An 18,050-nucleotide genomic window follows, 5' to 3' on the forward strand; every position below is an offset into this window, starting at 1 on the left:
AATGCAATAGATGGACTTTTTCTGAATAAAAATATCTTACATATATTCTTTCAAAACATTCAATCCTTGCTTAAAGTCCAAGAGGACTTTACCAATAAAACACTGTTATTTTAGAATATCAAAATGCACTGACATTAGAAACTAAAATATACTGTTAAAAAGCTGCTTGAGCATACTCTTGTTGACAATAATTTGGGAAATATACAGCATCCTATTTGGAGCAGATGACTAAAATGTAGCAACACCCGGCGACTATAATTGTAAAAAAAAAAATGCTGTTCAACAAAACTACATTGGGATTCAAGTTGCTAAATTATGTTATTCATTAAATACCCAATATTTACACTTTAAAATGACTTTAACCAATAAATTTTCCAAAACTGTACTGTTTCCTTAATGAGAAACAATAACATTATGCCTTTCACACCATCATCATAATACTTCACCCTAATTTTGATGATGTGATTTTAAAAACAAACACGAAACAACCAAAATCCCAAAAGAGCATTAGAAGAATTAGGAGAAAAAGAAAAAAAAAATCAGCAGAGGTAGCAAAGCTAGGAAAGCATTTTTATATATAAAAAGGAATAGACACTACTTATAAGGTAATAAAGTGAATATTAGAAGTTTCATCACGTCACTTTCTAGTTCTCAGAATCACAAGGCCCATTTCATATAGTTTCAAATCATTTTTTCTAGTTCTGGTGCATTTATCTAATAAAATTCTAAAATGTACCTACTGTCAACCAGGTGTACACCTCAAGAAAACTGCTAAAGACAATGAGAAGAGGGGTCTAGGAACACTTAATATCTTCCCTTTTGGATTCCTGGGAATTAGACTGATATTATTTTACTGATTAAATTGAAAAGCAATACATTTTAAAAGGCCAATGTTTAAACTTGGTTGCTGTATAGTATAAGCCTTAAATGAAAATTTTCTAATTGTTTTGCAAAGAGCCATATCTTTTAGGTAGTTTTTTTTTCCCTAACAGACTCATTCCCCAAAGTCCAAAAGTATGATTCCAATATTAAACTATAACTAAAAAAAAATCAACAAGTCCTCATCACTGAAAAAGAGAGTAATGAAAACATTTCTTGATTGACAGAAAATTCCTCTGACATGTCTGAATATTTTCACAGTGAAAAGATGATGGAAAAAGTAATTCCATATCTCTTCAATATACTATTGTATTGTTTAACAAAAAAAGGAATTTTCTGCTTTATCTATTTATTTTAGTGCTACAGTCAAAACAAATCCACCAAATATGGGACTTGTCCTGATGAAGGACACTAAAAACAGAGAGTGTTTCAGTCTCTGAAAAATGGGTTTAAACTACTGAAGGGGGCACCTGGAGACGTCTGCAGAGTGTGCGCAGTTCTTCAGTATTTAGAGCATCGATCCTGCGGTGATACTCAGCCACTGACACTACCTGAATATGGAGACAGGAAGACAATAATTCCACTGACAATTGAAGAAAAGAGGTGCCAGAAAAAAATGGAGAAATCATAATGGGGAGAAAGAGAAAGCTTTATAATAAAAACAAAAATGTTAGTAGTATCAGAAATATGTATTAATATATTTTTTAAACTGGGGCTCCATGAGCACACAGGATAGTTAAACTCATGGTGAAAATAAATGTAAAATTCAGGATTCCCCCCATCTATACACTGAAAGCCCCAAAGACCTACAGCAAAATAGAATGAAACTATACATAATTAGGTATAAGGACCATACCTAATTAATACAAAATAAATATAATGAGGATTTATTGTATGGACTATCTCATATACAGACTGCATTCAATAAATGGTATTTCAGATTACAAAAAAATGGAAACACTAAACAAAACAGCACAGGTTTTGATGTCGACATTTTTAGGACCAAATATACAAATAAAATGTATTTTAAATTCTTCCTTTGAAACCAATGTACCTCATACTATGACAACAGGTAAAATAATTTCTTTTACAGCAAGATGCCAAATATACACATAATCATACAAAAGATGCTGGAGAAAAAAAGAGGTGGCAGAAGAGAGCCATATGAAAAGTTCATTTTAAGCCCAAACTGAGAATAAAGATAAAGAAAAAAGTTTTAAGCACCAGAACAAAGAGCTAAATTTCAGAGACAATAATCTAATAAACAGTTTATTCCATAAAGAGGGGGATGGCTTTTTTTTTTTTCAGGTCAAGTTGGGATAACAACAGACACTAATATTCCTAAACGGTAGCCCAAATAAACAAAAATATGTTTAAAATGGTTCCTTTAAATTAGCACAAAGAACTATATAGGTTTCAGAAAGGACTATCCTAGGGATAGCCATAATAAGGTTCTAGCATTCAGGCTTCCTTTTCACTATCCCTAAATTCTGATGTGTGGGTGGTCCTAGCATCAGTCAAGTCAGTCAATTAGCATTTACTAAGCACTTACCACATGCTAGACACTGTGCTAAGCACCTGGGATACAAAAAAGGGAAAGAAACAGCCCCTGCTCTTAAGGAGTTTGCAATTTTACATGGGAGACAACATATAAACAACTACCCACAAATAAGCTAGATACAGATCAAACTAGGGACAGTCTCAGAGTAGAGGAATGGGAAGGGCTTCTTCCACTAAGTGGGACTTTTTAATTGAGATATGAGGGAGGCCAGAGAACCCAGGAGACAAAGAAGAGGCAGAAAAACATTCCAGGTATGGAAGACAACCAGAGAAAATACTGGAGTCAAGAGAAGGGAGTCCTGTGTGTGAAGAACAGCAAGGAAATCAGTGTCACTAGATCAAAGAATACTTTGAATGGAGTAAGGTTTAGATTTGGTTTTTCATATTTATTAACTTAATTAGTCTAAACTATGATCACAACTCTCACTAGTGACTGACCAAGTCTAGATCCTAAGTCCAAAACATTCACCCATTACAGTCTTATTTTCTCTACTAACCTCCTTGGTAGTTAGTGTTCTAGTCATCCTCTTAGTACCTAGTACTAATTAGAACTTAACATTTCTTAAAGGTGAACCCACATAAATTACACTATTAAAAAGATATGAAGGAAGGTAAGAAATACTAGTACAAACTTGTATGCCTTCCTAAAATAGGAATGATTTGTTATTGGCTTAAGAGTGAGACTTCTTTATTATCAAACACTAAGCACTGACCTATGGGTTAGGAACAGAAATGCAAAGAAAATAAATGCAAATACGAGTTGGTTAAATACAAAGTAGTCAGGGACTGGGGGGAGGGGAAGAGAAGAGGTGGAGCAGGGCTCAGGAAAAGCTATATATATTAGGATGGTGGTGATGGTAAGGAGGTAGTTCATTCCAGGCTAAGGGGGAGGGCAAAGACTGGAGATAGAATGCTGTGTGTGGAGAAAAAAGAAAATGGGGGCAGCTAGGTGGTGCAGTGAATAGAGCACCAGCCCTGGAGTCAGGTGGCCTTGAGTTCAAATCCAACCTCAGACACTTAACACTTACTAGCCATGTAAGCTTGGACAAGTCACTTAATTGCTCTGCTTTCCCCCCTCCAAAACCCCACCCCCAAAAAAAAAAAAAAAAAAAAAAAAAAAAAAAAAGGGAGAGAGAAAAATGTCTTTTTGGCTGGATTAGACAGTATGAGAGGTGAATAATGTCCTGTGTGCTAGAAAGAAAGGTTGACATCAGTTAAGAAGGGATTTAAAAGCTAAACAAAGGAATGTATATTTTATCCTAGGGCAATAGGGAGCTACCAGAATAGATTTGAGTAGGGTAGTGATGTGGTCAGACCTGTACTTAAGGGAAATTACTCTGGCAGCAGTGTGAGGGACTGAAATGAATGATAAGAAATTTGAGGAGAAAAAGACAATTAGAAGCTATTAAAATAATTCAAGTAAGAGGTAGTAAGAATCTCAACTAATATAAGTATGTGACTAGAGAAAAGGGATTAGATATAAAAGACTGAGAAATAGCAATCAAAAAGGTAGGAGAAACAGAATCACAAAATCCCTGAGAAGAGAGAATATTAGAAAGAAAAAGCAGTCTTTAGTGCCTTTAAGTCATAGATTAGAATTTGGGTTTTTAGAGGAATTATCATAAAAGGTCAAAGGTTTATAAAATTTCTTAATGGTGTACTTGTTTTCTTTGGTCTATTCCAAAAAAAAAAAAAAAAATTTTTTTTTTTTTTTTTTTATCTCCCTACCTCGTCTAAGATGAAAGTACAGGGGCTACTCAGAGGCCTGATCCGCAACTGATCCAAACAGAAGCTTTGCCCTGGTTTATTTCCAACCTGGGCCAGTTTGCCCCTCTTAGTAGTCTGGTAGCCCTATACACCTGGGGGCATTTCATATTGCTGCTGAACTTAGTGTAGACACTGGATTGGCTTTAGCCCTATTACAGTTCAGAACTACTAAATTCAAATGATCCACCAAACTCAACTTCCTTAGCAGCAGAGATTACAAGTCTATGCCAGTTTTTAGTCTACTCTCGAATGACATTTTATCTATTATGCAGATGGCAGGGACTATTTCAGGGTGAGGTGAGAAATCATAGCATTTTTTGTGCATATCCTTTGACCCAACAATACCACTTCTAAGGGCTGTATCCCAAAGAGATCATGAAAATGTGAAAAGGACCCACATGTACAAAAATATTTATAGCAATTCTTTTTGTGATGGCCAAGAACTAGAAATTGAGGAGATGCCTGTCAATTGGGGAATGGCTGAACAAGTTGTGGTATATGAATATAATGGAATACTATTGAGCTACAAGAAATGATGAACAGACTTCAGAAAAACCTGGAAAGACTTATATGAACTAATGCTGAGTGAAGTGAGCTGATCAGGAGAACATTGTACACAATAACAGCCACAGTGTGTGATGACTGATTTTGACAGACTTAGAAAGACTCATGATGGAAAATGCCATCCACATCCAGAGAAAGAACTATGGAATCTGCACATTGAAGGAGACTATTTTCTTTTTTTGTTTTGTTTTTTCTTTCTCACTGTTCCTCTCATTTGTTTTAACTCTTCTATACTACATGACTAATGTGAAAATATGTTTAATAGGAATGTATATGTAGAGCCTACATCAGATTGCATGCTGTCTTGGGGAAGGGGTAAGAAAAGAGGGAGAGAAAATTTAAAACTTATGGAAGTGAATGTTGAAAACTAAAAATAAAATAAAATAAAATATGGCTATCAAATAAAAAATGATTTGGTGCTGAACTCAGGAAAAAAAAGAAATCATAGCATTTTTTTTTTTTGCTTTGGCATTACTATGTATGTAATAAAAGCAAATACTTGAAGGTGTTAGGTACCTGACAGTTCTACTCTGAACAAAGCTATCAGTAGAAACTATAGTGGACAGGACTAGCACCCAGTGATCCGTGAAATGGGTCTTTGAGAAATAATGGCAGATGAGAAGGTAGATCAACACTAGTATGCATCAACTTAACTAATCTTTCTCCTCCATAATGATAAATATAGCAGAACAGACTGTACAAAACCTGATGACTCTTACTAAAATCCTACCACCCCTCACAACAACCCTGTGAATGTGTTTTGTAAACTTCCAAGTGCTATAGAAATATGGGTTATTATTAGTACCATTTGTATAATCCATACAGACAACCACAGTGTTTTGCATAGGAAAGGAACTAACTCAATACATGACTGCTGAATAAATTACTATAGAACCAAAGGAAACAAATCCCATACCATAAAAACACAAATTCAATGAAGATAAGAGTCTTCAACTGGAAATTATTTACATGACATGTTTAATAATTGAGATAATAAAGCAATATCAAGAAAGTTTTTTTAATTCTATGTTTAGAGTCAGTCCTATATAGAACTCATTCAGTTCTTTCTTAAACACCTTCTATGTTAATAATATGATGAAAATAAACATGTTTATAATAACTTTTCATTTGAAAGACATTAATAAAAACTACAAGATCACAAATCAAAGCAAGACTGAAATATTTGCTAAAAAAAAAAGTATAATAATGCCAATAAAGTAAAATAAAAGTGTTTTCACCAAGGTTGAAATTAGAAGATAGCTTTCTGCAACCATTCAGATTTATTAGTTCTAACTATTCTAAGTATTTCAGTTCTATGGATTTTTGGATAAAAAGAAAAATGAAAAAGACATATCCCCATGTTATTAAAATTCTAGCACAAAATAATTATTTAAAATTTTTTCTAGTTATTTACAAAAGGCTTTTTTAAAAGACCACGAACAATTATAATATCTTAGAAGAAAACAATTTTATAAAACAATTTCTTATTCTTAGGAATTCTAACTTTACATACTCTACTCATCATTTCATCATTTCTCTAAACACTTAAGTACACAAATTATACTATATTCCATTAGTCTAATGATTGTCCTGGGCTATGATGGTATGTAAAGTTATTATCCTTAAAAGATGCTATGATTCCAAAATATGAATAAACAGATTTATGCATTCTTTTAAAAAATAAAATTCTTAGCATTTTAAAGAGTATAACTGAAAATTAAAAAAAAAGATTTAAAAATGCCACTAAAATGAATCAAAGCAAAAATTCTGATATAGTTTTTTTTTTCTATTTGTAGACTGGCTCAAATAATTATGTTTACAAAATAAAAATTATATGCTATGAATCATTACATTTTAGCAGATATAACAATGTAACATTATCTGATAAGTACATTTTGAAGTTATGAAATTTGACATTTTCTAAACATTACCTAGGCTCAAACTTTCAGAAAATGTGGCTCATTTTGTACCATATTACTACAAGAAAGCAAGTTAATGTAAAAATCAAAATGCTTGACTAAAATTTACCAGGCTGTACTTATGATTAACTGATTGGTGTCTTCTTCCCTTCTTTCCATACCAGAGGCGAGACATTTCCCTTTAAAGGAAAACTAAGTTAAATTACATGGCAGCTGTTTTTAAAAGCATTCTCTCTATCCAAGAAAAAATCCTAACTCAAGAACACCACTACAGTGACAAAACAGTCTGCTACACACAAAGGCTTGACTGACAAGACAAAGAGCTAATCAGTAAGTCATAACCCAGCCAAGCTAGTCCTGAGTGGTGATTGCAGAACTGGGGGAGGGAATAACCATACTTAAGTTTGGTTGCAGAGTATCATATGTTAAAAGAAAGGGCTAAAAAGTTTAAAGAGACAGAACATTTATTTCCAAATAGAGTATATGGTAAAACTTTCTAAAGGTATCCATTTAGAACTTTCAACATTCTTTAAAGAATTAAAAAAAAAAACTTTAAAAGAATATACAAAGCAATGTTATATTCTACATTATTTTTAAGCATATAAGTAAATCTGTTATATTTACATTTGAAATAGGAAACCACACACGTTTTGTTTTACAAGATCATACAGTTCCTCTCCCCATGAGGAACTCCCTTAACTGATGCAAATCAGCACCTGCTCTGCAATTTTTAGTCTTAAATAGCTGCCTAGAACACTGGGAGATTAAGCAATTATCCCGGTTCATACAGTATGTGTCAGACACAGAACATGAAATGACTCATAGAGAGCTCTCCCTAATTCATTATGCCATGTTGTTTCTCTCCCACATACATAATTAAGATATTAAAATACCTTAAAAAATTACTCTATACCAACTTACATATAAATTCAAGGTTTCACAATCCCTAAGAATGTGAAGTGATTTGTTTTTTTCCAACATGGCTCTCTCAAAATATTTTTTATTTTTCAAAAGGCAAAATTTCTAATCCCATTTAGATCACATGAAATCCACAAAGAAATGAGAAATCCCTGACACTATTCTACTTACTCATAATCCAGCTGCAGGAAATGTTAGGCTTTTACCAAATCTTCTGGCTAATCAAGTAGGCTTTAAAGTCAATATTTTCCAGCAGAGAAAGCAAAATATTTGTTTTGATTTTCCTAAGAGTTATTACAAACAATTTATGAATTGCCACGGCACTATGAATAAAACTTATCATTGGTCAAAATAAGTCAGACATATGAAAAACTGTGGGTGCCAGGCATTAAAAATTTTTCAAGAGTACACCCCTTTATATTTTGATACAGAGTTGTTTCAGACATAGTGAATTTCAGATGCCTATGGTACATCCAGTTCAAAATGATCAAGCCAGTTTGAGATCCTATAATTGAAGCTCAGGAGAGAGAATGCGGCTAGATATGTAGATCTGGGAGTCAACTACATAGAAATGATAACTGAACCCACCAGGAGGGCTTATGAGGTCACCAAGTAAAAGTATAAAGAGAAAAGAGAGTCAAGAATAGCTTTAGAAGAAATCCACATTTAGCAGACAGGATCTTGATGATGATCAAGCAAAAGGAGACTGGGAAAAAATCTTCAGAAAGGTAGGAAGAGCTAGGTATGGTAGTTTATACCTATAGTTCCTTGTGCTGAGGAGGTTGTACCTGTGGCTTTAGTTTAGGAGATCTGAATAGCAGTAGGGCTAAAGTCACTTGGGTGTCCATTTTGAGTTGGACACCAATATGGTGATCCTCTCGGTACTCCAGCACACCCAGACTGCCCAAGGAGGGTTAAATGAGCTCAGTTCTAAAAAGCAGATCAAAGTAAAGTTTCAATGCCAATCAGTATTGGCATCTGAGCTGGGAGGGGCTGTTGTATTTCTAATCTGAGACAGACAATGAGCAAGAAATAAGAAAAAGAGGAGGAAAAAAAGAGTAGCATCAAGAAAATACAGAAGGGACAAAGTATACAGGAGGAATGGATGGTCAACTGTATTAAATACTGTAGCGAGATCAAGATGAATGAAGAGTAAGCCAAAGTCTTTACATTGGTATTTCTGGAGAGCAGTTTCCAGCTGAATAAAGTCAGAAGCCACACAACAAATGATTGGAAAGACTAAGATAAAAAATGGAAGCTACTCAGTAAAGACAGTTTTTTCAGGAGCACAGAAGGGAAAGGGAGAATATAAGGTAAGAGCTAGCAGGCTAGTGGGTGTGTTTCAAGGATTTACAACATTTTGAGGGTAGCAGGGAAGGCAAAAGAATGTAGGAAAAGATCAAAGATTATAGAGAAGAGAAATGATTGAGTGGAAAATCTGCTGGAAAGATTAGAACTAAAGCTACATGTAGAGCAGCTGGCCCTTAGTGAGGAAAAGTAGTATCTTACTATCAGACCAGAATACAAGATGATGTAGTGATGTTGTGAGATGAGGAAAAGAAATTCAGGGTGAAGGGCCTTGATATTCTCAGCAAAGAATAAGGTAAGGTCCTGAGATGATAAAGCATAGGAAAGGGGTACTTGAGCAAGTTTGAGGAGAGAAAAATGTTAGAGCTGTGGTGAATAGGATAATTAGTTAGGGAGGAGTACAAGGATTACTTTGTAGCGATGAGGAGCCTTGGTAAGATTAGATAATAAAAAGAAGTTCATAAATAATTATCTAAGTGCCTACTGTGTGCCAGGTACTGTGCTTTAGAAATATTATTTCATTTAAACTAGAAGGTAGGTATTATTATTATTATTCCCATTTTATACTTAGGAAACTGCTGCAGAAATTAAGTGACTTGCCCGGGGTTACAGGCCTAGCAGGTGTCTGAGGCCACATTTGAATTCAGGTCTTTCCACTCCAGTTCAAGTAGTATATCCACTGTGTCGCATGGCTGCCTAAATTTTTAAATTTAAAAATAACATTAAAATAACACAAAATACTTGCCAAGTAAGACTCTTTAAAAATGTAAAAAAAAAAACCATTTGATAAACAATATGCATTGATATAAAATACAAAGTAAAATGTCAATAATTTACACATATGGGAGGAGGTAGATAAGCCAGCTTGAATGAAATGTCTCAATTTTGAATTGTTTTTGAAGAAATGCCCTTTCACTACTTTAAGACATATACTATATTATGAAAATGATTGTTTTAATCCATAAATTAAAAATAAACTAAATAGAAACTTTATTTTTTTTTTGGAGGGGGGAAGGTAGGGCAATTGCAGCTAAGTGACTTGCCCAAGGTCACACGGCTAGTTTTTATGTTAAGTGTCTGAGGCCGGATTTGAACTCAGGTCTTCCTGGCTCCAGGGCTAGTGCTCTATTCACTGTGCCACCTAGCCACCCCAAAACAGCTATTGTTTTTTTTTGCTTTGCTTTTTGGAGGGAGGAAAGTAAAGCAATTGGTGTTAAGTGACTTGCCCAAGGTCACACAGCTAGTTTTTGTGTTCAGCATCTGAGGCTGGATTTGAACTCAGGTCCTGACTCTAGTGCCAGTGCTCTCTTCACCTCACTACCTAGTCACCCCTTAAACAGAAACTTTAAAAAAAGACTTATGGGGTACTATAGCTACTTAAGTTTTATTTGGCAGAGATCTTTAAATTTGACTTAAACTAGACATTCAATTTAATATACCAATTTTTAAATTTAAAAATTATTTCAACAGTAGTCTCTAATTTTAAAATATAGTTTTAACTTTTTGTACTCTTTTTTCAAGATTATAATCCTCAATTATTAGTTTTCAAATGAAGTTTAAATAAATGCTGAATTTTCTAGGGTCATTTCTTATATTATCATAGATTTTGTGGTTCATATTGTAACATGATTAATCTACAATGCAGGAAACCAATGAATTTTGTTTAAGATTTAAAGGGCTAAAATAATTTGACTTAATTGTGATTATGGTTAGTTGACATAAATGGCTTAGGGGATATTGTGCCTAGCTTAGAGTCAAAAAGATTCACCATTCTGACTTTAGATCTGGCCTCGAACACTAACTAGCTATGTGACTAAGGGCAAGTCACTTAACCTTGTTTGCTTCAGTTTCCTCATCTACAAATTCAGCTGGAGATGGAAATGGCAAAACACTCCATAATCTTTGCCAAGAGATCACAAAGGGTCAGACACAATTTTAACAACTAAGGAACAAAATTTTAAAAGGATGACATCTGTACATTAACTTCTACTACATAGGCTAATGAAACAATATGAATTTTTCCTTGTTTACAGCCAGGTATACTAATTTACATGATAACTTATAGTAATAAAAATTAAACATGATAACTTATAGTAATAAAAATTAAAGCAAAAACAATGCTCAGAGAAGCAATTAAAATGCAAGTAAAACATAATATATATTATTTTTAAGGTACAATTTAGTGATACTGGGTTACGTATTTGCATTTGAGAGTGTGAGCAGAAACAGAGGGAAGATAGCCTAAAAGAAATCTCCTTATTAAAGATCAAATAGGAAGGACTAATTAATGATTTTAACTACATGGACTGGAATCAAGACAAGTTAGAAGTATCTTTGGTAACAGAACAAATATTCTTTTCAAATTTTAAGGACTAGCTTAAGGACTGATAAATAATATCTAATATGTAACAAAATCCAGGGAAGGTAACATTACTTATAAGCAAAAAAATGCCCAAGGAATCATAATTTTCTTTTTTTTTTTTAATTTTATTTCTCTCAATTACACATAAAAAAATTTTAAAACATTTGTCTTCTAAAATTTCCTTCCCTCCCTACCTTTCTCCCTCCTTATACATGTACAGTCATGAAAACGTTTCCATATTAGCCACGTTGTAAAAGAAAGCACAGAAAAAAAAAAAAAAACTGATACAGTAAAAAAAAATTATGCTTCAACCTGCATTCAGACTCAATTGGTTCTTTCTCTAGAGGTGGAAAGTATTCACCATAAATCCTTCATAATTGTTTTGGATCACTGTATTGCTGATAATAGCTATGTCATTCACAGTTGATCACTGTACAAAATTGCTATTACCATTAATATTGCTCTCCTGGTTCTGCTCATTTCACTTTGCATTAGCTCATCTAAGTTTTTCCAAGTTGTTCTGAAAGCATCCTGCCAAGTCACTTCTATAGCACAACAGTATTCCATTGCAATTATATACCACAATGTTTAGCTATTCCTCAATTGATGGATATCTCAATTTCAAATTGTTTGCCCGTATAAAGAGTTGCTATACACATTATTGTAAATATAGGTCCTTTTCTTTTTTCTTTGATCTCTTTAGGGCATACAGCTAGTAGTGGTATTGCTGGTTAAAGGGCATACCCAGTTTTATTACCCTCTGGGCACAGTTCCAAATTGCTCTCCAGAATGTTTGGATCAGTTCACAACTCCACCAACAGTGCATAGCATACCAATTTTTCCACATCCCTTTAAACATTTTTTCTGTCATTTCTTAGTTGTTGGCTCAGATTCTTTTAATATGCACTTCACTAATCAATAGTATATGAGAGCATTTTTTCATATGACTATAGTTTTAATTTCTTTATCAGAAAACTGACTGTTCACATCCTTTGACCATTTATCTATTAGAGAATAATTCATCTTCTTAAAAATTTGATTCAGTTTCCTATATATTTGAAAAATGAGGCCTTTATCAGAGAAATTTGCTATAATTTTTTTTTACCCAGTTTTCTGCTTTCCTTCTAATTGTGGCTACACTGTTGTATTATTTTTGCAAAAAGTTTTTAATCTACAACCAAAATTATCCATTTTATATTCTTTAATGTTCCCTTTTAGTCATAAATTTTTCCCTCATCTATAGATGTGACAGGTGAACATTATATGCTCCCCTAATTTGTTTATATCACCCTTTATGTCTAAATTATTTACTTATTTTGACCTTATCTGGTATACAGTATGAGATGTTGGTCTATAGCCAGGTCCTGCCAAACTGCTTTCCAATTTTCCCAGCAATTTCTGTCAAATACTAAATTCTTGTTTCCAAAGCTTGGATCTTTGGGTTAATCAAAAACTAGATTGCTGTAATTATTTATTACTGTATATCATGTACCGAATCTATTCCACTCATCCACCACTCTATTTCTTAACCAGTACCAGACTGTTTTGATGACTACTGCTAGGCCACCTTCCTTCACATTTTTTTTCATCGATTCCTTAAATTTTGTTACTGTTCTTTTCTAGATCTATAACATAATTTTTGATAGTGTGATTGGTAGGACAGTGAATAAATAAATTTAGGTAGAACCGTCATCTTTATTATATTGGCATGGCTGACTAATATTTATTCACTCATATAGATGTGACTTTATTTGTGTGAAAAGTCTTTTGTAACTGTGTTCATATAGTTCCTAAGCTTGTTCCAGCAGGTAGATGCCCAAGGATTTTATACTGTTTGCAGTTATTTTAAATGGAGTTTTTCTGCCTCTTCCTGTTGGACTTTGTTGGTAATATATAGAATGCTAATAATTTTTGTAGGTTTATTTTACATTCTTTAACTTTGCTTAAGTTGTTAACTGTTTCAACCAGTCTTTTAGTTGATGCTCTAGGATTCTCTTATTTCTCTACAAAGAGTGAGAGTTGTATTTCTTCACTGCTTATTGTAATTCCTTCTATGTCTTTTTCTTGTCTTATTGGAATAGCTAACATTTCTAGTGTAATGCTGAATAATAATGGCCATCCTTCCATTTCTACTTCACCCTTTGGTTCTAGGATATTAGAGTAGTTTTCCTTGATAATTTCTTGAAATATGATGTCAAGGCTCTTTTTAAAAATTATAGCTTTCAGGTAATCCCGTAATTCTTAAATGCTCTCTCCCTGATCTATTTTCCAGGTCTGTTACTGTTTTGTTTTTTCAGTTGAAATATTCCATATTTTCTTCTATTTTTCCATTGTTTTGACTTTTATTGTTTCTTGAAGTCTTGTGGAGTCATTAGCTTCCACTTATCCAATTCTAATTTTTAAATTATTATTTTTTCAGTGAGCTTTTGTATTTCTTTTTCCATTTGGCCAATTATGTTTTTTAAAGAGTTATTTTCTTCAGTGGAATTTTGTGCCTCTTTTACCATTTGGTCAATTTTGTCTTGTAAGGAATTATTTTCTCCAGTACTTTTTTTACACCCTTTACCAAGCTGTTGACTTTCTTTTCATGATTTTCTTGTATCACTTTCATTTCTTTTCCCAATTTTTCCTCTGTCTCTCTTATCTGATTTTGAAAATCCTTTTTCAGTTTTTCCAGGAATTTTTTTGGACTTGTGTCCAACTCACATTTTTCCCCTTTGAGGCTTTGTTTTTAGCTGTTTTGGTATCATTTTCTTTTGAATTTATGTCTTGACCTTCCCTGTCAAGATAGTAACTTTTTATGGTCAGGTTCTTTTTTTATGTTTGTTCATTATCCCAGTCTTTTTTTTTTTTTTACTTTTAACTTCATGTTAAAGTGGGGCTCTGCTCCTGAGGTAGAGAAGGTACTGTCCCAGGCATAAGTTTTTTTGTGCTGCTATTTTCAGTTAGTTCTGGGAGTCTGTATACTTCTGGTGCTTCCAAGGTGGAATGATCTAAGGAGATTGCTTTCCTGAACTGTTCTCTGGTCTTTACTCAGGAAGGAACCTTGTTCCCCTGTAGCCAGAAGTGTTTGAGAGCCTCATAGTCCTGGAATGGTGACCAATTTCCCTAATTCCCTGCAGCACAAGCACTAGTGCTCCTTTCTGCCTTGGATCAACACATCTACTCCCTTGTGAGCAACCACAGACTCTCTTTTCCACCCTGGAACTATGACCAGGGTCCCTGTTCCTATTCATCTCCAAGCACTAGTGTTATGCCCTGGAACTGAAAACCTATAAATGTTTATGGGTAATGCAACTGAGACTTAACCCAGAGCTAGGAAAGGGTCACAGAATCACAAAATATCAATTGTTAGAGAACTCAGAGGTCAATGAAGCCACACAATTCCTGAATAGGAATCCTATCTACAACACCTATGACTAGTGGTCTCTGGATACCATTTGAAGACCTCCATGATGTATAATCTACCACCTTCTGAAGTAGTCCATTCCACTTCTGAACAGTTCTAAATGTTAGGAAATTTTCCCTCATATTAAGCCAAAATATATCCCCCTGCAAATTCTATCCTCACCCCCTTACTTCCAGGACTAAACAAAACAGTCTAACCCCTCTTTCATACAGAGATACTTGCATATAGCTACTGGATCTTTGTCCATTCCCCCAACCCTCCAATCTCCTTCATGCTAAGGAAATGAAAAAACTGAGGCTTGGTAAGTTTAACTGACTTGTCTAACATCATACATGTAAAAAGCAGCAAGGTATGGGATGATCAGGAGAATTGGCACCTGGTGTGAGGGCTTGAGAATCCTTTTCAGGGCTGCTCATCCACCTTTGGTATCCACCTGATTCATGCAACTCTTACCTGTCGCTCCAAGAAACCAGTATGCACAGCCACCATATCATCTCTGCAAACAGGCTAAACCTGGTTGAGGATAAGCAAAAGGCCTCAAACTCATCAGTGAGTTAGAATGAATGTCTGTCCTAAGCATGTGAAGACCTTCCCTTGGCAAAATGGGTGGATGACAACAATTTGTTCCAATAGTCATGAAGACAGCTGAAACAAAACACTATGGCATGCTTATCACTTGGTCAGACATCAAACACACCAAGGTCACCCACAGCATCCCAGACCATTGCCAGCTGTCTTGACTTCTGTCCTGACAATGGACTTTAAGGACTCAAGAAGAGAGAGTGAGGGGGATGGCTTTGTGCAACTCTGTCCCACTTAAATCCAATTCATTCGCAAGTTAAAACATACCCCAAGAAGTTAGTAGTCTCCTCTTCAAAAACAAAGGACAAACAACAAGACTGAGGCCAATAGGACAAGGTAGTATACATTTCAGTCAGATTTCCATCATAAATGATTAAAATAATAATGATGATTTTATCACTTGGAGAAGTTAACTTCAATTAATAAAAAAAAAATCATTCTAGGAATACAATTCCATTCTCCAGTGAGGCCAGGTATAAGTATACTGATTACAACTTTAAGTTGACCAGGAAGCCATTTGAAACTGACACACTTAAAGGAATCCTTTGTACCAGGGTAAACTTGGAAGAAAACAGCTCAGTATAGGTTTTACAATTCATCTTAAAAAATGCACTAAGTGAGGTTCAAGGGAAAACAGTCAAAGAAAAGAATGAAGTCACACCAGTAATAATGGAGAGTGCAGGGTGTGTTCTGGATAAAGGTGATGCATTTTGGCCTGAAGACTGTATGTGCAGATAGGAACAACATGAAGTTGAAAAGTGGTGTGTAGTGTAGGCCTGGGAGGCCAGTAAGAGGAAGGTGAACTTTACCCAGGAGGCAACAAAGAGTTGTTGGGAGATTTCTAAGCAAGGAAATTACATAACCAGATGGATGAACAATGTGAAGGGTTAGGCTAAATAGAGAAGGCTGTTAAATAAATAGTCCAGGCAATAAATATCCAGTGATAATACAGAACTGTACTACAGATGTAAGAATAGAGAAGCTAGAGATATAATAGACAGTGTGATGGTGGAAGACAGGGGTTGGTAACAGATCAGACATGAAATATAAGGGAGGGAGAAAAATCCAAAAGAAATCAACAGACACGATGTGGAGAAAGGCATAATGGTACAGTGGAAAAAACATGGTTCAAGGTCAGTAACAAGAACAAGTCATTTTTCATGACTTTATGACCCTAGAACTGCTACCACTTCTTGTCATTTTGGTATAAAGTCAAATAGCACCCTTGTGATAGCATGAGAATTCAACAAATATTTATCATATTTAACTTCACTCTTGCCAGTAGCAGGGAATATAGGGAGACAAAACTGAAAGATAGGTCTACACAACCTCTCCCCTCCAAATATGTGATTGTTCTGAAAGTGAAACAAAATACCAAATGATCTCCAAAGCTTATAAGGTCTAAACATTGACAAATGGACTGAAAATTAATCATAATTCTAAATCATCTTAAATCCCTCCCTTTTCTCTACATGTACATTAAAACAACATTTTTGTCCCTTCTCCACTCAAAGGCAAGCCTCTTTACAGTCATATCTTCTGCATGAAAAAGACAAAAAAAAAACTACATCAAAATGAATATAAACAATCAGTAAGCTAAGCTCTGTGGCACATAAAGGCAATCAGTGCCTTTTTTGGGGGAAAAGAACCTTTAAAAGTATTTTAACTAATTAAAAATATGACAAATATTTACAACATTTGATGATGTACTCTTATTTGATATTTATGGTACATACAATTAATAGAATGGAATTAAATATTCTCAAAATTAGTGATTTTAAATGAGGGGACAAGTATAAATAAATATGCATATACAGTGATTAGACTAAGTATATAAAATACAAATAAATGTCAACACATACACAAATAGTGGCACTAACATATATGAGATAAATGGCTTTTGACCACATATTTATCACCACATTTTAGTATCTGCTGTATATTTTCTAATGCAGCAAGCAATGAGAGATTAGTCCAGGCAACAAAACAATACAAGACTGTCATCCAACAGAAGTTTCTGTTAGTCCCAAAACAGTCAATAATAATAAATTTACATTTTCAAATTAGTAATGTCTACTCTTAAGATTAACTTTGTATAATAAATTTCCTTAATGATTAGGAACATGGGAATCTCATTTCCCACAGGTGGGTCAGGTATTTACTATATGTGATATTGATTAACGATGTTAACATGCAGATAACCAACAAATTTTTTACTCCTTATAAAGAAACTCCTTTGTAAACAAATTTTTTAATGACTTTGCAAAAATTCTGCCTGTTTCTTTCTTCCATATCAGTATGTTAAGTTTAACTGACTTAAAAGGAAGGTTAATTAATTGAATGGCTGTTAGATCGTAGCCATTCTCTTTGCATGTTTAGCACCTAACATACTGCCTGAGAAAAAACTTAATAAAGGCTTGTTAAATGAGTGATTAGAATCCATCATTATTAGAAATCTAGTTCATTAAAAGAGAGAAAATAATAATTGGTACAATAAAGTGGTTGATATTATTCTTATTTTCTCCCCCGAAATACGGAATATCCTTAAATTCAGGAGGCAATTTAAGTGCTATACTGTTATCCAATCAGAGTTTAGAGAAAAGGAAGAATAAGGGGGAAAAAAACTAAACCAAAATAAAGTGTATTAAATTAAGTTACTCATTAAACAACTACACAATAATAATAAATATAACTTTTTAAAAGATAGTTATCTGCTAAATTCATTTGAACTTCCATACTTTACAGCCATGGAAAGTAAAACAATTAATTTTAGTGTCTTGAA

At 34.0% G+C, this 18,050-nt stretch overlaps 1 protein-coding gene across 11 annotated transcripts in view; it reads right to left on the reverse strand.

The window, feature by feature from the left end:
* The window catches only part of OXR1 (oxidation resistance 1), a 592,053-nt gene that overhangs the window by 19,451 nt on the left and 554,552 nt on the right, over nt 1-18,050 (reverse strand). For 7 of the 11 annotated variants that reach the window (XM_069081337.1, XM_069081335.1, XM_069081336.1 and 4 more), the window contains one exon: nt 1,350-1,430. The exons of 3 other annotated variants lie outside the window; for them this stretch is intronic. In XM_069081337.1, the coding sequence (XP_068937438.1) occupies nt 1,350-1,430 (81 nt within the window). Of the gene's footprint in view, nt 1-1,349; nt 1,431-6,798; nt 7,010-18,050 lie in introns of those variants that run through there. One more of the 11 variants, XM_069081345.1, reaches the window with a different exon arrangement.

This window comes from Petaurus breviceps, unplaced genomic scaffold (genome assembly GCF_028583685.1).
Source record: "Petaurus breviceps papuanus isolate PSGF00001 unplaced genomic scaffold, PetGlider_PUasm1.0 98, whole genome shotgun sequence".
In the NCBI taxonomy this organism is placed as follows: Eukaryota; Metazoa; Chordata; class Mammalia; order Diprotodontia; family Petauridae; genus Petaurus; species Petaurus breviceps.